Genomic DNA, 23244 nt, shown 5'->3' on the forward strand with positions numbered 1-23244 from the left:
ATTACTGACAATTCAAAAATGATAACATTATAACTTGACATTAGAGAAACAGAGAAGCAAGAATGAGCAAGGGAAGAGCATGCGAATGAGGCCAAAGAGAACGAGAGAGAGAGAGAGAGAGAGAGAAAGAGAAGGAATTAAAGGGGGCCAAGAGATGGTGGCAAAAGCAATTGGAGAGAAGATGGAAGGATTTGAATTTATACAAGACCCTCAACCAAGACTGCTGCATAGAACAATACAAAATGACTAACTTGGAACAGTAGCAAGAAATGTGAAATACCTGTGTGCCATCTCGGTTCAACAATAGAGCTTTCACATTATCCGTGTGACCTTTAAGTTTCATCAGCTTTGCACATGTCCTGGGATCCCACACTCTCAGAACCTGTTAATTAAAACCAACACCTCATACTACTTTCGGCAGCTCGAGACTAATGGCAAACATTAAACAGGCAAGAATTCTCTTCCAAAACCTTTTGTTAATTGCTGCTTAATGTCATAAATTCAATCAGCAATTTAAACAAATCAAACAGAATTACCCCTCCAATGAAATAGAAAAAGAATGCACCATGAAAGTTCTTAGAAGTTATACAGTAGGTCAAGCAAATTTAAAAGAAGCTGATCTTGGTCACACTTTGCATTCGACAAAAAAAATGCAACTGCAAAATATAATTTCCCCTTTCAGAACACTTGCACAACTTATTAAAAAGTGTGAAATTTAATACACACATTGCTGTTCTAAGCTTTAATTACTACGAAACATGAAAAGAAAAATATAGTTAGTCATAAGACACAAAATGAGGTCCAAGTGCTGTTTTTTTTTTAAAAATAATTTTTATTGAAATTTTTCGATACAAACATTTACCCCTATTACATTTTAAATTATAACACCACCAGTCCCCCCTGGAAAAACCTCCCCACGCCCTCCCCCGCGCGCACCCCCCCCTCCCTCCCTCCCCCCCCCCCCCCCCCCCCCCCGCGCTATCAGTCTAGCAACCAAACCGTTTTTCCCTTCCTGCCGATGGCCTCGGGCAGTAATTGCCCGCGACCCCCCGCTGACGTGCTCCCTTCGTTGCTACCCCCCCCCCCCCCCCCCCCCCCTTTTTGTCCCCGGGTTGCTGCTGTTTCGGCCTCCAGTTCCTATCTCTGATCCAGAAAGTCAAGGAAGGGCTGCCACCGCCGGAAGAACCCCTGTACCGACCCTCTCAGGGCGAATTTGATTCTTTCCAATTGGATGAAGCTTGCCATGTCGTTTAACCAGGTGTTAACACTTGGTGGCCTTGTGTCCCTCCACTGAATCAAGATCCTTCTCCGAGCTACCAAGGACGCAAAGGCCAATATTCCGGCCTCCCTTGCCTCCTGTACTCCTGGCTCCACCCCAACCCCAAAAATCACTAGCCCCCACCCTGGTTTGACCCTGGTTCCCACCACTCTCGATACCGTCCCCGCATCCAAGTGCTGTTTGACAGCTAAGGTAAGTCATCAAACACATTTGGAAAATAGGTCACCAAAACTGAAAAGTTGGCTTCTCAATTACATGAAACAGTCAAGCACGACTGGCATCATAATTCAACTTACCTTTTCAGTGGACCCAGAAACAATGACTGTTCCCATCTGGTTCATTGCAAGGCTATAAATGGAATCTTTATTTCCACTCAACGATGATGCTGTTGTCACAAAAAAATGTATTTAGGACCAAAGTAATTTTTTTCTGTGCAAAGTCTCCACTATATTGCTGATACATTGGCAGATGGACAGGTAGGTGGAGGGCGATAGAGAGAAAGCATGGCAGCTATCTTCTTCTGCTAATTGTCCACACCAAAATTATACTTGTATCCAATGTTATAGATATAAACTCAAATCTAATTTCGGGGGCTAAGATCTTGCACTCTGAAAAACTGATACTTTTTCAAATTGCTGAAGCGACATCTGTTTGTGACCCTTAAATAATAAGTTAATATGGAAGTCATAACACCTCGTTATCTTTGAAGAGACACCAATGACCCGGTGGCTTACAGAAACCAAATTCAGAGGGAACTACAAAAAGGCCATTGACATTTCGTAAACCCGGTCTGCCTAATTGGAGCCAATTCATTTGCTCATAGAGTCATAGAGATCTGCAACACAAAATAGACCCTTTGGCCCATTGCGTCTTCACTGGTTAACAACCATCTAACCAATCTAATCCCATTTTCCAGCACTTGGCCTTGTATGCTTGACATCGCAAGTGCAGATCTAAATACTCTTTAAATTTTGAGGGTCTCTGCCTCCACCACCCCTGGGTGAAAAGCCTCCCTTTTTCTCTGTACCCAATGCTATATATCCCTCGATATCGAGGGTACACTGGATCTGTTGGTTCCACTCTTTTTATCTACTCTCCCTTTTTCCTTCTCGAATGCATTCTACTAGGGCAGCACAGTGGCGCAGTGGTTAGCACTGCTGCCTTACAGCACCAAGAACCCAGGTTTGATTCGGGCCCTGGGTCACTGACATGTGGAGTTTGCACATTCTCCCTGTGTCTGTGTGGGTCTCACCCCCCACAAACCAAAGATGTTCAGTGTAGGTGGATTGGCAATGCTAAATTGCCCCTTAGCAGGAAAAAAATAATTGGGCACTTTAAATTTATTATAAAACAATTGAGTGTCCCACTGTTCTGTCAAAGATTTACCCAAAAGAGTCTACTCCCAGTGCACTCTGGCCATATCATATCTGATCTTATTAAAATCGGCCTTTCCCCAGTTTACAATCCATCCTTGTCCTTTTCCATAATAGTAAGAAGTCTTACAACACCAGGTTAAAGTCCAACAGCTTTGTTTCGAATCACTAGGTTTCGGAGCATTGCTCCTTCCAAACAAAGAAAAGTACAGCACAGGAACAGGCCCTTCGGCCCTCCAAGCCTGTGCCGACCATGCTGCCCGTCTAAACTAAAATCTTCTACACTTCAGGGGTCCGTATCCCTCTATTTCTATCCTATTCACGTATTTGTCAAGATGCCCCCACCTCCTCCGGCAGCGGGTTTCAGGCACCCACTACCCTCTGTATTTAAAAAAAAAACTTGCCTTGTACATCTCCTCCAAACCTTGCCCCTCGCACCTTAAACCTATCCCCCCCTAGTAATTGACCCCTCTACCCTGGGAAAAAGCCTCTGACTATCCACTCTGTCTATGCCCCTCATAATTTTGTAGACCTCTATCAGGTCGCCCCTCAACCTCCATCGTTCCAGTGAGAACAAACGGAGTTTATTCAACCTCTCCTCATAGCTAATGCCCTCCATACCAGGCAACGTCCTGGTAAATCTCTTCTGCACCCTTTCTAAAGCCTCCACATCCTTCTGGCAGTGTGGCGACCGGAAATGAACACTGTACTCCAAGTGTGGCCTATATTCTTGGCAGTGCTCAGAAAGCTAGTGTTTGAAACAAACCTGTTGGACTTTAACCTGGTGTTGTTAGGCTTCTTACTGTGCTCACCCCAGTCCAACGGCAGCATCTCCACATCATGGCTTTTCAATAACAATCTTGAATCTACCGGAATTCTGATCACTGTCTGCAAAATTCTCCCCTAGATACTTCAACCACTTGCCTGGCTTTGTTATCTACAATTAAGTCCAGGACCACCTTCTCTCTCTTGTAGGACATTCTTCTCTTTTTAAAAAAATAATCTTTATTGTCACAAGTAAGCTTGCATCAACACTGCAATGAAGTTACTGTGAAAAGGCCCTAGTCGCCAAATTCCAGCGCCTGTTCGGGTACCCAGAGGAAGAATTCAGAATGTCCAAATTACCTAACAAGCACATCTTTTAGGACTAGTGGGAGGAAACTGGAACACCCGGAGGAAACCCATGCAGTTACTGGGAGAACGTGCGGACTCCGCACAGATAGCGACCAAACCGGGAATCGAACCTGGAATCCATAGTGTTAACCACTGTGCTGCCCCATACATACTGGCTTAAAAGAATTGAACGCATTTAAAGAATTCTGTTGCCTCTAAACCGTTCACACGTCTGCCCCAGTTAATGTTAGGGAAGTTGAAATTCCCCACTATCACTACCCTATTACTTTTATCTTCTCTGAAATGTGCAAAAATATCTGCTCTTCTATTTTTCTCAGACTGTTAGATGGCCTATTAAAGTTGTTCCCATGTGATGAGCCTTCAGAGATACCCCGCCCCTCCTTACTGCTGCAACCGATTTCCTCATCAGATTTGTGACACCCCCTCCTCCTTCCCAGTCTCATATGAAGATCCCATATCCTGGAATATTGAGCTGCCAATCCTGTCCCTCTCTCAAACATGTCTCAGTGACAGCCATGACAACAACTTGCCAAACATCCTGTGAATGACTGGCCTGAAACGTATTTGCTTTCCTGACTCCCTTGCTGTCTCTTCTAATTTTGGCTGTGCATCTCCCCCGGATGAACCTTCTCTCGGTCCCGCCCCCATACCAGCCAAGTTAAACTCTCCCCAACAGCACTAGTAAAGCTCTCTGCAAGGACTCTGGTCCCATTTCGGTTCGGGTGCAACTCGTCTACCTTGTACAGATCTCTCAGTCTCCAAAAAGGGTCCCGACATCCCAAAAACCTCAAGCCCTCCCCACTGCACCATCTCTCTTGTCACACATTAACACGGACTAACCTCCTATTTCTGTACTCACTAGAACAGTGTTCTTCAAAGTTGGGGGCGCGACCCGCGGGTGGGTCGGGGCCGTTGTCCGCGGCGCTCCCGATCGCACAAATCCCTGCGCAGCAGCCAGCTTTTCATAACGGCGACTGCAAGCGGCCGCGAACATGTGGAAAAACAATATTCGGCCGCATTGCGCATGCGCGCACGATGATCGGCGAGCATGCGCAGTGGGGCCGCTATGTTTTTTTTAAATGGTTGCAGCTTTTTATTTTACAAGTTCTGTTTATTCATTAAAAAAATTTATTTTACTTATTTTTTTACAAGTTCGGGGGGGGGGGAGGGGTTATTTGATAAAATTTTACAGGAAAAAAAATTCAGAACTTTGGACAGATGGAAACTCCATACTTTCCGACACCAGAAGGCTTCACCTTCATCCAACAGGTTCCATTGGAGGAGCGTGTACGAGGGCCAAAGGGACCCAAAACCATTTCCTCCATTTTTGTCAGCAGCAAACAAGGCAAGAGAAAATGATGGGTCGCGCAGGTCGGCCGGCATGGGTACGAAGGTCGGCCAGGTTGGGTCCCGGAGGTTGGCCGGTTGGTAAAAATGGGTCCCCGAAAAAAGTTTGAAGAACACTGCACTAGAATATGGCAACAGAAGTAGTACCTTCTGAGTCCTGTTCGTTAATCTACTTCCTAGCTCCTTAAGTTCTGCTTGCAGGATCACATTCCTTCTACCTATATCGTTGGTATCAATACATACCACTGTTTGCCGCCCCCCCCACCTTTATGCCCTGCAGCCTTTCAATCACATCCCCGACCCTGGCACCAGGGAGGCAACATACGATCCTAGATTCTCTTTTGCGGCCGGAGGAATGCCCGTCTGTTATCCTTACAATTGAGCCCCCCCCCCCCCCCAAAACAATATCCAAAACATATCTGTTAGAAAGGGAGATGGGCTCAGGGGACTCTATCTCCACTTGGAGAGGCAAGGTTTGATCAGGAATAGACAGCATGGCTTTGTCAGAGGGAGTTCATGCCTAACAAATTTGATTGAATTTTTTAAACACGTGATGAGGTTTGTAGATGAGGGTAGTTTACATGATTTCAGCAAAGCATCTGACAAGGTCCCACATGGGAGACTTATAAAGAAGGCAAATGCACATGGGAACTTGATAAGGTAGATTCAAGGCTGGCTGAGCTGATCGAAACAGAGGGTGAGGGGGGCAGCGCGGTAGCACAGTGGTTAGCACTGTTGCTTCACAGCGCCAGGGCCCCAGGTTTGAGTCACTGTGCGGAATCTGCACGTTCTTCCCGTGCTTGCGTGGGATGCCTCCGGATGCTCCGGTTTCCACCCACAAGTCACGAAAGATGTGCTGTTAGGTAATTTGGACATTCTGAATTCTCCCTCTGTGGGCACCAGAATGTGGCGACGAGGAGTCACTTCATTGCAGTGTTAATGTAAGCCTACTTGTGACAATAAATATCAAAATTATTATTAAACTGGACTGATCACTTTAAATCCTCTCGCTAAAATCACTCGTCCGTCACCCTAGTGTTAAATAAACTCTAATTACCCTGTGCTTTCCTCATCATAAGAGGGCAAAGTCCAAGTCATTGTTTTCTTTCATAATTCACGTGGACACTGTAAAAATGCTGCAAGCCCACCATTACATTTTACTAGAACAGTGTACATACTTAATTATGATCAAACATCAGGAAAGAAATTAACTAAAGACACGTATTGTCATGCAAACACAACTGATTCACTAATGGTGCATGGCAGCACGTAGCAGAGGGCAGCACGGTAGCGCAGTGGTTAGCACAGTTGCTTCACATCTCCAAGATCCCAGGTTCGATTCCTGGCTTGGGTCACTGTCTGTGTGGAGTCTGCACGTTCTCCCGGTGTCTGCGTGGGTTTCCTCTGGGTGCTCCGGTTTCCTCCCACAGGTTCTGAAAGACGTGCTGTTAGGTAATTTGGATATTCTGAATTCTCCCTCTATGTACCCGAACAGGCGTTGGAATGTGGCAACTAGGAGCTTTTTACAGTAACTTCATTGCAGTGTTAATGTATGCCTACTTGTGACAATAAAGATTATTATTATTATTATTAAGGAAGGGTACCTAGCCAGTTCTATCCATTTAGTCTGCCCATATGCAATCTGGTGTCCATGCGACTCTATACTATGCGCCTTCCCAAGTGAACTTGTAAGCCTTAGTCCTGTTATTGTTTTCAGCGCAATTAGACAGTCACCAAATGCAGCTTTGCTAGCTACTATTGTCAAGCTATCAACAAATTAAAACAAAGCATTTACTTCTATTGTACATAGCTTCCATATGTATTTCCCCTAACATTCCATTCACAATTAGGAACTTACTTGTGACAGTGTTGTTTGAGGCAGTCAGGGCTGTAAGTGTATTGACATCCCAGAGGAAAATCTGTCTGTCCAGACCCGCTGAAGCCACTAACTCTTTATCCTTTGCATAAGCCAACGCCTTAACATAATCCTAGACAGAGAAAGAAAGATAGTTAGTTTTCACCCAATTTTCTCCTTCCTCTCTACAGCCACCGACTTGCATTGCAGTATTATTTCATTTCCATATCGGTGATTAGACTGTGAGCTTCCAGTGCTGCGAACATCACAATCAAGTGTGACACTGTCCTCATTAAACAAGTGCATTTTCTTGCAATAATTAGGAAATTGGAAGATGGAACAAAGAAACTTTTCCTCCTTGGTTTGCGCAGCTCCACTCCACAACATGCTGTAAAAGGAAGTTTACTACTTCTAACTTAAACCTGCACAGGACACATTTATTGCACAAATCTTAAATTACAAAAACCAATTCCAGTAGGATAATTTCGAAACACTCCTCGGGTACAAGTATTTGGGTTCAATTCCATGAGGAAATTCCACAAGGTGCACCTGAGCCATTAGAACAAGCAGACAGGAAATTGGGTTTGATACCTCATCCAAACATTTGTTAACAATGCAGTACTCCAGTACTCCCTCAGTACTGCACTACTCCCTCAGTACTGCACTGTGTCAGTTTAGATCACACGCACTGTTTGAACGCACAAGCTTCTGACTCACGAGACAAAATTACTGAGCCAACTCAATGTTTTTATAGCTAAAAATATTTCCTGTGATCTATCCCCTCAAGTATCTCAAATAACCCCCAAGGTGATTAGTTACTTCAGTGGATTAAGCTCTAATTTACTAAAAGCAAGGGATTTAAATTTTCATTCTTCAAATAAACTGGATATAAAATGGATAATTTCAGACAAGATGCACCAGAACATATGCATAATATGGAGCACGAGGAAGAGGCCTTCATTAGTCACGGTGCCCCAATAGTCACCTTGTGGTAATATGCATCACTGTAAATACACAAGGGGTTAATGTAAATACACTTAAGACTATATAGACACTAGAGGGAGCACCAGAGACATGACACACAGACATTCAACCAATAGGCCAGTAAGATTGGGCACGACCAATGGGCATTCACGATACACACAGAGGTGACACCACCACAGGAGGGCATTACACCAACCCATATAAAAGGACACAGCACACATGCTCAGCCTCTTTCCAGTGGAGACACTCAGTGAGTACACAGGGTTGATTTGGAACACATCACACCCACCACCTGGATTGTAGCAGACTGGTTTGTCAGTCTGAGTAGCTATAGCAGGATTAACAGGAGAGTCGAATCCAAGTAGGAGAATTGTTAACAGTTTAATAAATGTGTTAAAGCTATCTTCAAGTCTGAACCTTCCTTTGTCAGAGTGCACATCAAGGAAATAGCTTATGCTACGTCAAGAGCATAACAAAACATGGTACCACGGAGTGACCTGTTAAATCCATATTGTTACAACTCAGCAAACGGTGACAACCAGCAACAGCACCCAGGCAAGTTGATGTTCGGGATTCCAGTTCCACAGCAGCTCAGGTACCAAGGCAATCTCAGTGAAAACTGGCGTAGGTTCAGGCAGATATTCGAGATCTACCTGGTAGCGTCCGACCTAGATGGCGTGGCGGATGCAGAGAAAATAAAGCTTCTACTTACCATCGCTGGTCCAGAAGCAGCTGAAATCTTCCAGACCTTCAAATACTCAAAGGGGCAAAACAAGAGCGACTTCCAGGCAGTCCTGGACAAATTCCAGGAATTCTGCGAGGAACATACAAGACAAAACAGTAAAAGAGGCGCCAAAACTCACCACGAGGCGAAGGTAGGCTTTCCATTGAAGAAAACAGCAGTTTTGAATTGCAGCCATCTTGGAAAAGGTGCTGCACATGCGCAATTGCGCGAACAGCGCACAGAATGGGAAGGTCCATTTGTGCATGCGCGGAATTGCGAAAAAGGCCCCAAGTAAAGGAACAGCGATCTGCACAATCGCTTCCTACGACCTACGTCACATGCGTCAGAGGTCCCGGACCACAGCCACTTAAAGGGGAAATGTCCCAAAACACGGAAAAAAAGTTTTAAAGCCGTAAAACCCGATTCTTTCACCTGGAACGACAGCACAATGCCCGTAATTCGACCAATAGCTGAAAGTAACCTCCGCAGAACCCTGCAACAAGCAGTTAGCACCGCCCAAAGAGATGATACAGTCCTTGAAGACTATGACTCAGATCTTGAATTCTGCTTTGGACATCGCGAGCCCAATGCCAGCTCCGACACAAACTCCATGGCTCCAAACAACGACTCAGACGAAGATTTCACCTTGGGAGGTGGCTACCCCAGTACCAAATCCGAACCACAATTAGAGGTGTTGTACATTGAAGACCCCGAAGACGAGTTCTTCGGATTGGGGAATCTTCAGCCCAGCATATACGACATCCCGACTCGTGAGTGCAGGATTATGCTGCGGCCTAATGCCAAGAGACAGAGAGCGGTACAAGCCCACAGAGAGCAGCCTGTTGCCACACAGAGAGTGGTCCATGCACCACGAAGGGTCCCAGCCTCCACACAAGAAGTGATGACAGTCTCCACAGCGAGACCAATGCACGATTCCACACAGGGAACGCTGCAAGACTCCACAGAGGGAGTGACACAAGCCTCCACAGCGAGCTCGTGGACAGACTCCACGATTAAAGGACTGCAAGACTCCAGGGCGCAGTCCTTGCATGAACAAGACCACGAGGGTCTAGCAACCTCCTCTGAGCAACCAGCAGCAGACGATGCAAGTCTGCCACGCTCAAGTGAACAACAGAAAGACTATGACAGTCTGCCATGCTCAAGTGCACAGCAAGAAGACAATGACAGTCTACCATGCTCACGTGAACAAAAAAGCGACTATGACAGTCCACCCAGATTATTTCAGCCACCAGAAGAAGACTCTGACAGTCTACCCAGCTCAAGTGAATGACAAGAAGACACTGAGGCTCTACCCACTGTATGTGCGACAAGTGATGACGGCATCCCACTTCCCATACCAAATGTGCAACGTGACAGACCTCAGCTAGTGTGTACAGAGGCACGCGACAATCACAGTTAGACTACTCCGGTGACACCACGTTACTTGAAACCTCATTCGCTCAAGCCTCTCCACAAGCAGATGCAAGTGAACCTGAAATGACTCCGGACGGGGAGCATCGACAAGCCAAAGCTGATTCAAGTAAGCCGGACATGACTCCAGGCGGGGAACGCCGCAGACTCAGTGACGGCACGCTCAAGGAAACGGCAGGTGCCACAAAGGACGCTGACACGAGTAACTGTGTGAAGGACTCGTATTATCCACAGAGTGTGGTCCTTGAGCGCAGCAAACACGACAACAAAACCAACCAACACAGCAACATCAAAGACGATAACAAGAAGCGTACCAAAGGCAACAGCGTTGACAACAAGCACGACAAACACAACGCCACTGGAACTACGACTAGTACAACATGGTATGACTCTGCAAATGCGGGACACTGTTACTGCTCAGCTCAGTACAATGACATACCATGGCAGGATGACACAGATTGCATACATCGCTACCACAAGCATCGGAAGAAAAAAAGACTCCAAATCAGACTACGAAGTGATTTGACCACTTCTTGTTTCCTTACCCACAGGGACACTGATGGCGTTTACAAAGCAATGCCACCATCAACATCACCACCTCACCAACCAAATAACAAAGACACTCAACCATAATAATTAATGAATTTTGGGCACATACATATGATTTGGAATTATTGTTTAATGATCACTGTTATCATAACTTGTACATAGCATCACTTATCTACCTGTTTTTGTTCAATTTTCTTCAACACTGTACAGAAAATATGTAACACGAAAAAAAGGGAGATGTGGTGATATGCATCACTGTAAATACACAAGGGGTCAATGTAAATACACGTAGACTAGCTAGACACTAGAGGGAGCACCAGAGACATGACACACAGACATTCAACCAATAGATCAGTAAGATAGGACACGACCAATGGGCATTCACGATACACACACAGAGGTGACACCACCACAGGAGGGCATTACACCAACCCATATAAAAGGACACAGCACACATGCTCAGCCTCTTTCCAGTGGAGACACTCAGTGAGTACACAGAGTTGATTTGGAACACATCACACCCACCACCTGGATTGTAGCAGACTGGTTCGTCAGTCTGAGTAGCTATAGCAGGATTAACAGGAGAGTTGAATCCAAGTAGGAGAATCGTTAACAGTTTAATAAATGTGTTAAAGCTATCTCCAAGTCTGAACCTTCCTTTGTCAGACTGCACATCAAGGAAGCAGCTTATGCTACGTCAAGAGCATAACAAAACAACCTTCACATCAAGACTAATTCTGAACCATGCTCACCATTATAGAAGGAGAAAAGGGGGACTTCCGGTGATGGCTATGAGGTGAGTGGTTGCAATACAAGCTGGCTCCCGCTTGGAGTCTTGGTTTTTGGCCCTTTTTGCCTGGTGAACAGGTGCGGTTTTGGGAAGAAAGGTGGAGTAATTGAAGTTCATTGGTTTCTCCTCTGGTGTGGGATATCTACAGAATACTACACAAGACAGAAGTTGAACAAAGGCCCCTCATCAGACTCAGAAGGCCCTCGTGATTGAGTGGAAGAGAAAGTGGTGGAGCCCTCCATGTTGTCGATGCCTAATATCCTCAACTTCACATCCCTGGAAACTTGGGAGCAATTTACACAGGAACATAGGAATTAGTAGCAGAAGTAGGCAATTCTACTTCGAGCCTGTTCTGCCATTCAATCAGATCATGGCTGATCACTTCCTGGTCTCAAATCCACCTCCCCACCTGTTGCTCATTTCCCTTTAACCTGTTTTTTTAAGAAACAGAAGTACATCAATCTCTTTCTTGAAACCATTTAATGACTTAGATTCCACCACACTATGGGGCAGCGAGTTCCACAAATTCACCACCCTCTGCGAGAAGTAGTTCCTCCTCATCTCAGTTCTAAATCTACTGCCTCTCATCCATCTAAACTCCAGTCAGTATAAGCCCAAACTGTTTAATCTCTCCCCATACATCAACCCTTTCATCCCTGGAATTAGTCTGGTGCACTACCTCTGCCTCCACCTCCCTTAAAACCCTAGGGCGCAGGCCGTCAGGACCTGAAGACTTATCTACCTTTAATCTCATCAGTTTATTCAATACTGTCACCCTAGTGATGGTTATTGCAAAAGTTCCTCTGCATTAACTGTAGTTTTTAGGAAATGTTTATTATTGCGTACCAGTCAGGCAGGGAGGAAGGGGTCGAGCGAGGGAACCGTGGTTTACCAAAGAAGTGGAATCTCTTGTTAAGAGGAAGAAGGAGGCCTATGTGAAGATGAGGCGTGAAGTTTCAGTTGGGGCGCTTGATAGTTACAGGGAAGCGAGGAAGGATCTAAAGAGAGAGCTAAGACGAGCAAGGAGGGGACATGAGAAGTCTTTGGCAGGTAGGATCAAGGAAAACCCAAAAGCTTTCTATAGGTATGTCAGGAATAAAAGAATGACTAGGGTAAGAGTAGGGCCAGTCAAAGACAGTGGTGGGAAGTTGTGTGTGGAGGCTGAGGAGATAAGCGAGATACTAAATGAATACTTTTCGTCAGTATTCACTCAGGAAAAAGATAATGTGGAGGAGAATGCTGAGACCCAGGCTATTAGAATAGATGGCATTGAGGTGCGTAGGGAAGAAGTGTTGGCAATTCTGGACAAGGTGAAAATAGATAAGTCCCCGGGGCCTGATGGGATTTATCCTAGGATTCTCTGGGAAGCCAGGGAAGAGATTGCTGAGCCTTTGGCTTTGATTTTTATGTCATCATTGGCTACAGGAATAGTGCCAGAGGACTGGAGGATAGCAAATGTGGTCCCTTTGTTCAAGAAGGGGAGTAGAGATAACCCCCGGTAACTATAGGCCGGTGAGCCTCACGTCTGTTGTGGGTAAAGTCTTGGAGAGGATTATAAAAGATATGATTTATAATCATCTAGATAGGAATAATATGATTAGGGATAGTCAGCATCGTTTTGTGAAGGGTAGGTCATGCCTCACAAACCTTATCAAGTTCTTTGAGAAGGTGACTGAACAGGTAGACGAGGGTAGAGCAGTTGATGTGGTGTATATGGATTTCAGTAAAGCGTTTGATAAGGTTCCCCACGGTCGGCTATTGCAGAAAATACGGAGGCTGGGGATTGAGGGTGATTTAGAGATGTGGATCAGAAATTGGCTAGTTGAAAGAAGACAGAGAGTGGTGGTTGATGGGAAATGCTGAGAATGGAGTTCAGTTACGAGTGGCGTACCACAAGGATCTGTTCTGGGACCGTTGCTGTTTGTCATTTTTATAAATGACCTAGAGGAGGGCGCAGAAGGATGGGTGAGTAGATTTGCAGACGACACTAAAGTCGGTGGAGTTGTAGACAGTGCGGAAGGATGTTGCAGGTTACAGAGGGACATAGATAAGCTGCAGAGCTGGGCTGAGAGGTGGCAAATGGAGTTTAATGTGGAGAAGTGTGAGGTGATTCACTTTGGAAAGAATAACAGGAATGCGGAATATTTAGCTAATGGTAAAATTCTTGGTAGTGTGGATGAGCAGAGGGATCTCGGTGTCCATGTACATAGATCCCTGAAAGTTGCCACCCAGGTTGATAGGGTTGTGAAGAAGGCCTATGGTGTGTTGGCCTTTATTGGTAGAGGGATTGAGTTCCGGAGCCATGAGGTCATGTTGCAGTTGTACAAAATTCTAGTACGGCCGCGTTTGGAGTATTGTGTACAGTTCTGGTCGCCTCATTATAGGAAGGACGTGGAAGCTTTGGAACGGGTGCAGAGGAGATTTACCAGAATGTTGCCTGGTATGGAGGGAAAATCTTATGAGGAAAGGCTGATGGACTTGAGGTTGTTTTCGTTAGAGAGAAGAAGGTTAAGAGGTGACTTAATAGAGGCATACAAAATGATCAGAGGGTTAGATAGGGTGGACAGTGAGAGCCTTCTCCCGCGGATGGAGGTGACTAGCACGAGGGGACATAGCCTTAAATTGAGGGGTAATAGATATAGGACAGAGGTCAGAGGTAGGTTTTTTACGCAAAGAGTGGTGAGGCCGTGGAATGCCCTACCTGCAACAGTAGTGCACTCGCCAACATTGAGGGCATTTAAAAGTTTATTGGATAAGCATATGGATGATAATGGCATAGTGTAGGTTAGATGGCCTTTATTTTTTGACTTCCCATGTCGGTGCAACATCGTGGGCCGAAGGGCCTGTACTGCGCTGTATTGTTCTATGTTCTATCTTCTTTGGGGAGGTAGAATCCAAATCATAGAATTTACAGAAGGAGGCCATTCGGTCCATCGAGACTGCACCGGCCCTTGGAAAGAGCACCCTACTTAAGCTCACACCTCCACCCTATCCCTGTTAGCCACTAACCCCACTTAACCTTTTGGACACTGAAGGGCAATTTAGGATGGCCAATCCGCGTAACCTGCACATTGTTGGAATGTGGGAGGAAACTGGAGCACCCAGAGGAAACCCACACAGACATGGGGAGAAAGTGTAAACTCCACACAGACAGTTACTCGAGGCCGAATATGAACCTGGTCCGTGGAGCTGTGAGGCAGCAGTGCCAAAGGGCATTGGTTACTGCCTCTCTTCAGTTCTCTTCGGCCTGGTTCTCTACAAGCCCGGTTGTGGTGGTGTCTCTATTTGGAACTAATTTAGGCAGCATCTTAAATTGGGGGCAATTTCAATTTGTGAGAAGCATAAGTTTGTGCCGTCTGGATGATTGCAATGTATAAGATTTGGAAGAGGGAGGGGATTGAAAAGTTCAGAGATTTGTTTGTGGCGGTTAGGTTTGCGGCACTGGAGGGGATAAAGTGGAAAAAATTAAACCTCTGAGGGGGAGATCGTTTAGGTATATGCAGGTGCCAAACTTTGTTTGTAAGGAGCTGTCTCCGTTCCCTCAGCTACCTGGATTGACACTTATGGACAGATTGCTATCTAGAGATGAGCAAAGGGAAGGGACGATAGCCGACATAAATGGGTGGTTGTTGAAGACAGGGAAAGCACAGTTAGAGGAAGTAAAGGGGAAGCAGGAGGAGGAACTGGGCCTGGGGCTGGAGAGAGAGGTGTGGAGTGAGATTTTGTACAGGGTGAATTCCACCTCCTCTTGCGGCAGGTTTAGCTTGATACCATTTAAAGTGGCTAATAGGGCACACTTGACTAGAGCGCGAATGAGTGGGTCCTCCCCAGAATAGAAGACAGGCGTGTGTTGATTGAGGAAGCCGGTGAGCCATTCACACATGTCCGGGTCCTGCCCCAAGTTGAGACTACGTTGGAGTTTGGCTAGAGTCCTGTCCATTGGTGATGATCTTTGGGGTGTCAGACTCGCCGGCATTCCTAGAGGGGAGGAAGGCTGGTAGCCTTGGCCTCTCTAAGGGGGGGGGGAAGAGATTGTTAGGGTTATCATTAGTTTGTTTAAAAATAACAAATTGTTTGCACTATATTGCAATGTTTTGGACATGATAACGGTAAAAAAAAATTTAACTAAAAAAGATTTATAAAGAAAAATAGTTTGTTTGTGCATTTCTTGGGGACCATACCAACACTTTTAGACAAACAACATATTTTCTCTCCCCAATAATGTAGTCTTCACCCATCACAAAACAAATACCTTGTGAGTTCGTAGCGTAGACATGCAAAATCCTTTATGGGCATTCCACACTTTCACTGTCGTGTCCGATGAAGCCGATATTACTAGAGAAAAAAAAAGCAATATTAAATGTTGATGAGGTCTGAAAGTAACTTTGGCTTAGAATCATCTCTTAAATATATATATATATCACACTGGCATCAGCTAGTTTACTAGCAATTCATAAGCAGACTATATGATATTGTTTTTTATGATATGGTTGATAGAGGCAATGCTGTTGATATGGTGTATATGGATTTTCAAAAGGCATTTGATACAGTGCCACACTGAGTTGTGAGCAAAGTTCTAGCTCTGGGGAAAAAAAAGGGAAAGTCAACTGAGTGACAGGAAACAGAGCAGTGATAAATGGTCGTTTTTCAGATTGGGGAAATATTTGTAGTGAAGTTGATCAGGGGTCAGTGTTGGGACCCTTGCTCTTCCTGATATATATTATAATAATAATCTTTATTATTGTCACAAGTAGGTTTACATTAACACTGCAATGAAGCTACTGTGAAAATCCCCTAGTCGCCACACTTGGGCGCCTGTTCGGGTACACAGATGGAGAATTCAGAATGTCCAATTCACCTAACAAGCACGTCTTTCGGGACTTGTGGGAGGAAACTGGAGCACCCGGGGAGAATGTGCAGACTCCGCACAGACAGTGACCCAAACCGGGAATCGAACCCGGGAATCTGGTGCGGTGAAGCAACAGTGCTAACCACTGTGCTACCGTGCTGCACTTAATAACCTAGAATGCGGTGTTCAGGGCATGATTTTAACATTTGCAGATGATACAAAGATTAGAAACATTGTCAACTGTGATTGTCTTGAACTTCAAAAGGCCAGAGACCTGAATATTGGTAGATTGGGTACACAAACGGCTGATGACGGTCAATGCAGTGAAGTATGAGATAAATAATTTTGGCAGGAAGAATATGGAGAGACAGTACACAGTAAAGGGAGAAACTCTAAAGGAGGTGGCAGGAACAGAGGACCCTTAGTATAATATACATAAGTCACTGAAGATGGCCAGGCAAGTTGAAAGAGCCACTAATAAAGCATTTAGTATCTTAGGTGTTATTCATAGGGGCATGAAGTACAAGAGTAAAGAAGTAATGTTAGAATAATAATAATCTTTATTGTCACAAGTAGGCTTTCATTAACACTGCAACAAAGTTACTGTGAAAAGCCCCTTGAAAGCCCCTTTAAGGCAACAGTTTGGCCTCATTTGAGTATTGCATCTTATTTAGATGAGTGAACTAAATGTAATCTCCAAATCTGCAGATGACGCAAAGCTGGGTGGAGGGTGAGCCGTGAGGATGCAGAGATGTTCCAGTGTGATTTGGACAAGTTGAGTTAGTGGGCAAATGCATGGCGGATGCAGTATAATTTGGATACATTTGGATAATGAGGTTATCCACTTTGATAGCAAAAATAGGAAGTGAGTTTATTATCCAAATTGCTATAAATTGAGAGAAGGGAATATATGAGACTTGAGTGTCCTTGTACACGAATTGCTAAAAGTAAGCATGCAGATGGTGAAGACGACAAATGGCTTTTTGTGAGAAGATCAGAGTATAGGAGCAGGGTGTCTAGCACTTATACAGTAAGACCACACCAAGAATATTACGTGCAGTTATTGTCTCCTTATCGGAGGAAGGATGTTCTGGCGATGGAGGGAGTGCAGAGAAGGTTTACAGACTGATTCCTGGGGCGGCAGGAATGACATCGGAGGAGAGATTGAGTTGGTTAGGATTATGTTCACTGAGTTTAGAAGACTGAGGGGGGGGGATCTCATAGAAACCTATAGAATTCTAACAGGACTAGACAGGGTAGATGCACCAAGGATGTTCCTGATGGTGGGGATGTCCAGACACAGGAATCACAGTCTAAGAATGCAGGGTAAACCATTTAGGACTGAGATGAGGAGAATTTTTTTCACCCAGAGAGTTGTGAGCCGATGGAATTTGCTAGCACAGAAAGTAGTTGAAGCCAAAACACTTATGTTTTCAAGAAGGAGTTAGATATAGCACTTGGGGCTAAAGGGATCAAAAGAAATCAAGTGCCAAACTTGAGAAAGGATGTGAAGAATTTATAGAGAGTACAAAGGACATTCAGAAGAATGATTCCAGGAAAAAGTCAGCTTTGAGGACAGATTGGCGAGGTTGGCATGCTTTCCTCAGAGAAAAGGAGGCTGAGAGGAGACTTTATAGTGATATTAAGGATCTTGAGGAAAGGATAAATAGTGAGAAACTGTTCCCGCTCAAGACAGCATCAAGAACTAGAGGACACAAATTCAAAATAATTGACAAAAGGAGTAAAAGTGATGAAGGGAATTTTTTTTTTTTTTTAAACCCAGAGGGTGGTTGAAATTCCTGAGGGGGTGGTGGAGGCAGGTTCGATAGTGATATTCAAAAGGGAAGTGGATTGTTTTCTGAAAATAATAAATGTGCAAGATTATGGGGCTACGGCAGGAGAGTGGGACTAGGTAGAATGTTCTTTCAGTGAGCCAGTGCAGACTCCATGGCCACGTGGCCTCCTTCTGCACTGTAAAGTTTCTGCGAAAAGTTGCAGGAAAAGTGAAAGAGCAACAATATTGCCACACGGTCAACACAGCAATGGGCTGGTTAAACAGCATTTGGATCCACCACCGCCAACACCGAGCACTGCACGTGGACAATACCAGTCTTGGGTAGGCTGAATTAAACAAAAATCACATGGCATAGAGCAGTGATGGGCAACCTCCACTAGTGAGTGGACTGCATGATGTGTGAGTTGCAAGATTAAAATCAGTGTTGTTAACTAACCATGACGCCATGAGTAAGTTTAAATACATGCTGAATATTTCATAGAAGTGTTGCAGAAAATGCTTGATCATTTATATATTAATAGAACTGTCATCAACTTCAAATGGTAAAAGCAAAAGAAATATTGACACTTTGAACGCAGAGGGAGCGCACGGCTCAGTCAATGTTGTGAGCAATCAGCATGGACCTCACTTCAAATGCTTTACGTGTGTATCACTTCAGTCACAGCAATAGGGAAAAAAACTACGCAGATGAAAATCAGGGGAATGTGGCAACCCTGTGCATGGGCAACGGTCAACAAAATGCCACGTGGGTCACACTCAGAACACAGATGGGCCACTTGTGGCCCCCAGGCCTCAGATTACCCACCACTGCTATAAAGCATCAGTAATGGGCTGCTCAGCACCTCGAGTACAAAGGGCACAATGGGAACCAAACTGGGTGGGAAGATGATTTTACTGTTAAACATACTCAGTGTATAAAAGCCGAATTCAATGAAGTGAAGCTGAACTACTCACAGGTCTTTCCATTGCAGCATAACACCACATCATTCACCCAGTCAGTATGGTGCTCCATGGAAGCAATATAAGGATCTTGCTGAAAAAAAAAGAGGAATCATTAGGCTGACAGAAAAGTGGCAGTACAACTTCAGAGTTAGATTGCAATCTGTCCCAGAGTGACGACCCTCGGAAGGAGCAGTCCTATACTGCCCGAGTTTAACACCACATGGAGTGCAACTCTCGTGTTGAAAAGTGAAATGCAAACGATGAGTATAAAGATTTACAGACGTTTTTAAAAGTTGAAGAACATTACATAAGAAGGCAGACAGTCATGATGAATGGATGCTTTTCTGATCGAATGGAAGAATGCAGCGGGGCCCACCAGGGGTCAGTAATGGGATCATTGGTTTTCTTGATTTATATGTAAATGACCTGGACTCGGAAACAGCATACAACTTTGAAGTTCACATTTGAAGCAAAACTCAGGGTAGCACAGGAAAGTGAGCTGTGTAGTAACAGGCTTCGAAAAACTGCCATTTAGGAGAAGCTAGACCGGACAAGTGGAGCCAAGGCCGAAGCAAATTAATATGGAAAAAAAAGATAAAAACATAGGGAAAAGGAGAAGACTGTATACCACTTGAATCTGCTTCACTATTTAATAAAAGCGTGACTGAACTTCAACTCAGCTCCACTTTAACTCCAAAGATACGTTATATACTTAACAACTGACCACCTACAGCCTTTTGCGGCACCGAATTCAAAAGATTCTGGGGTGGCACAGTGTTTAGCACTGCTGCCTCACAGCTCCAGGGACCCGGGTTCAATTCTAGTCTCGGGTGACCGTGGAGTTCGCACTTTCTCCCAGTGCCTGCGTGAGTTTCCTCCGGGTGTTCCGGTTTCCCCCACAGTCCAAAGATGTGCAGGTTAGGTGGATTGGCCATGATAAATTGCCCCTTAGTGTGCAAAAGGTTGACATGGTTACGGGGATATGGTGGAGGTGAGGGCTTAAGTAGGGTGCTCGTTCCAAGGGCCGGTGCAGACTTGATGGAACAAATGGCCTCTTTCTGTACTGTGGAGATTCTATGATTCTCAACTTACCGAGTGAAGAAAATTCTCCTGATCTTAGCCATAAATGGTCAACTCCTTATCTTAAAACAACGCCTCTTAGATCTAGACTCGCCAGTCAAGGGAATGAGTCTCTCATCAGCTAACGCATCAGGACCTCTCAGAATATGACATTTCAATTAGATCACCTTTTTTTAAACTTTAGAGAATATAGGCCCAATCTACTCTATGTCTTCTCATACAAGTCGCTCATCGCAGAAATCAACCTGCTATACCTCCCTCCAAGGTAGTATAGCCTTTTCTTTACGTAGAGAGACCAAAACCATAGTGATGCACTTTGTCAGAAAAGTGCAGGGAGGCAGAATAATGTAAATGGAACTATTTTGAGAGGTATGCAAAGTAAAGGGACCAACGGGTGTACATTCATAAACCTTTGAAGGTGGCACAGCAACTTGCCAAACTGGATTTAAAAAGCCCATGGGATACTTGCTTTTTTCTAAATAGGGACACTGAACACAAAAACGGATCAGTCATGCCAACCTTTTCCAAATTTCTGGTCTGACCCCAGCTAGACCTCCCCCTCGCTCCCTCGCCTGCACACAGAGTGTTGTAAAGATCTAGGGCGTGATTATCCCTTTTGGGGACTAAGTCCCCACACCCGCCAGGAAATGGGCGAGAATCACTCCGGACTTTTTCCTTGAAAGTCCGGGGTGATTCCCCGTTTTCCAGGGGGCTAGCAGGGACCCGGCATGCGTCCCGCAGCTCCGGCTGCCGACGGGGCCCTGCTGTCCAGACCTTGCGGCCGCGTATGGCGGTCGCAAACAGGTCTGCGCACGCGCATGGCGGCCCACTTTGGGGCTGGCGCCGCCGACATGGCGGACCCACAGAGCGGGTCCGTGCGGAGTTAGGTAGGGCACCCCCAGATCACGATGGCTCTCCGAGACCCCATCTGGAGTCAGATTCCCCCCGGCCCCCACCAGGTCCGCCATCGCGGCCGCAGGTCCGAGCTTCCGCCGGGTGGCACCAGATGTGAACCGCTCCGGCGGGAACTCGGCTGGTCGACCACGGAGAATCGCCAGGGGGGGGGCCTGTTCCAACGGCCCCCAACTGGCGCCGCGTCGACCGCGCGTGCACGCGACTGGCGGGTCCGCGGAAGCGCCGTCGCACCGGATTTCTGGCGTGAACGACTATTCTCCGACCCCGCACCAGGTGCAATTCCAGCGCGAAGAGTCGGATAATCCCGCCCCTGGAATATTCTACATTGAATGACAGTGAAAGCAGAGGCTCTCAGATTTCCAAACGTCAACTGGACATGCATTAATTTGCAGGGTAAAGGGGAAAATTTTGGAGTGTGGTCTAAATTGCACAGCTTCTCCCTCGCCATATTTTTTTTTTAAAAACGAGAACCTGCAAAGGCACTGCAGGTTGAATGACCTCTTTCTGTGCTGTGAGATTCAATGCTCTAATTCTTCAGTATTTTTATTGCCCATCTGATACTGTGCAAGTATTAATATATATAGATCATATGGAAGTTTGAAAGGAATGCACAAGTTCTTGTGGAGGAAGTGGGTTGATGATTGATGTAGTCATGAATAGATTATGGTACGAGTGGGTTTAATCGATCAAATGACCCATTATCATTCCAAACTCCTTGGTAACTTCACAATGATATTTTTGCATTAATAAATTTCTATAAATCTCAGTATTTATTCTTCAAGATCACTTGACATTTCCAACTCTATTACCAATAACAGGGCTCAGTAGCCTGGAACAAACATTGCTGAGGGTGTGGAGGAGGAAGAAAAACATTATTTCTTCTTAGAAAGATCAATTATGCTCTTTCCAATCTAAGTGAAGATCATAAATAGCACAGGCCATTTACAATAAACAGAAATCCAATCTCTGTGCTATTATTCACCTGTAATGTTTAAAGAAGTGACAGTTTCCTTGTTATTTGCAGTCTGATGAAACTCATGTGGAGAAGTGCATGAATGAACTTCAATATTGATAAGTGTGAGACAGTACATTTTGGTGGGAAGAACAAGGAGCCCACATAAGTGTCTAAATGGGATACAGGAATAGGGGGAATCTGATGCAAGTTAATAAAACCATTAAAACACACAAAAAGCACTGTGATCCATTTCTAGATGGACAGAATTGAAAGCTGAAAAGTGATATTAAACTTCATAGACCCTATTCACATTGCACTTTCCAGGAACTGTGTAACGTTTTGCACTTTCCAGGAATTGTGTAATGTTTTGGTCTCCATATTACCAAAGCGAATGGAGGCAAAAGGTACAAAATACTTTGACTTGAAGGATAGCAGAACTGAGAGATTATAACGATCAAGAAACCTGAATAAAGTGGGGACCTTTTCTCTCTTTAAACAAAGATAGAGAAGTGTGTAATAGGGGTCTTTAAGATTATGAAAGAATTTGATCAGATAGGCAGAAAGTCTTTTCCATTTTCAGGTGAATCACAACTATGGGCCATAAATATAAGGTTTTTAAAATTTTTTTCCCCAATTAAGGGGCAATTTAACATGGCCAATCCACCTACCCTGCACATCTTTGGGTTGTGGGGGTGAGACCCACGCAGATACAGGGAGAATGTGGAAAATCCACACGGACAGTGACACAGGGCCGAGATTGAACCCAGGCCCTCGGTGCTATGATGCAGCAGTGCTAACCACTGCACCACCGTGCCGCCCTGGCCATAAATAAAAGATGATCACTAATAAATCGAAGAGGAAGTTCTGGAGAAGTGTCTTTACCCAGACAGTGGTTGTAAATAGAACTCACTGCAAGGATTGTTTGCGGGTAACAGTTAAGGTGCATCAAGGGAAAGCTGGATAAGCACAAGGGAAAAAGGAATAGAAGGATATAGACTTAGATGAAGGAAGTTTGAGTGAAGCACAAAACTGATGATGGTGTTATGCCCAAGTAATATCAACTACTATGGCTAAGCCACACAGTTAGATTGGATGACTGTCACCTATCAAAAGATGCTCTGTATAGAGCTTGATGACCCAGTAGACCTGATGGGGCATCAAAACTAAGATACAAGGATTCACGCAAGTGAGACATCATTTCAGGTCATATTGACAGTAAACACTAGGGACAGCGTACATATG

General features: G+C 45.0%; 1 protein-coding gene across 1 annotated transcript in view; it reads right to left on the reverse strand.

Moving 5' to 3' along the window:
* The window catches only part of LOC119966568 (WD repeat-containing protein 48), a 162866-nt gene that overhangs the window by 89700 nt on the left and 49922 nt on the right, over positions 1–23244 (reverse strand). The window contains exons 3-7 of the mRNA XM_038798480.1: positions 19065–19143; positions 15719–15801; positions 6992–7121; positions 1576–1664; positions 281–382 (exon numbers count right to left, since the gene is read on the reverse strand). Of these exons, the coding sequence (XP_038654408.1) occupies positions 281–382; positions 1576–1664; positions 6992–7121; positions 15719–15801; positions 19065–19143 (483 nt within the window). The remainder of the gene's footprint in view (positions 1–280; positions 383–1575; positions 1665–6991; positions 7122–15718; positions 15802–19064; positions 19144–23244) is intronic.

This window comes from Scyliorhinus canicula, chromosome 5 (genome assembly GCF_902713615.1).
Source record: "Scyliorhinus canicula chromosome 5, sScyCan1.1, whole genome shotgun sequence".
Lineage (NCBI taxonomy): Eukaryota > Metazoa > Chordata > Chondrichthyes > Carcharhiniformes > Scyliorhinidae > Scyliorhinus > Scyliorhinus canicula.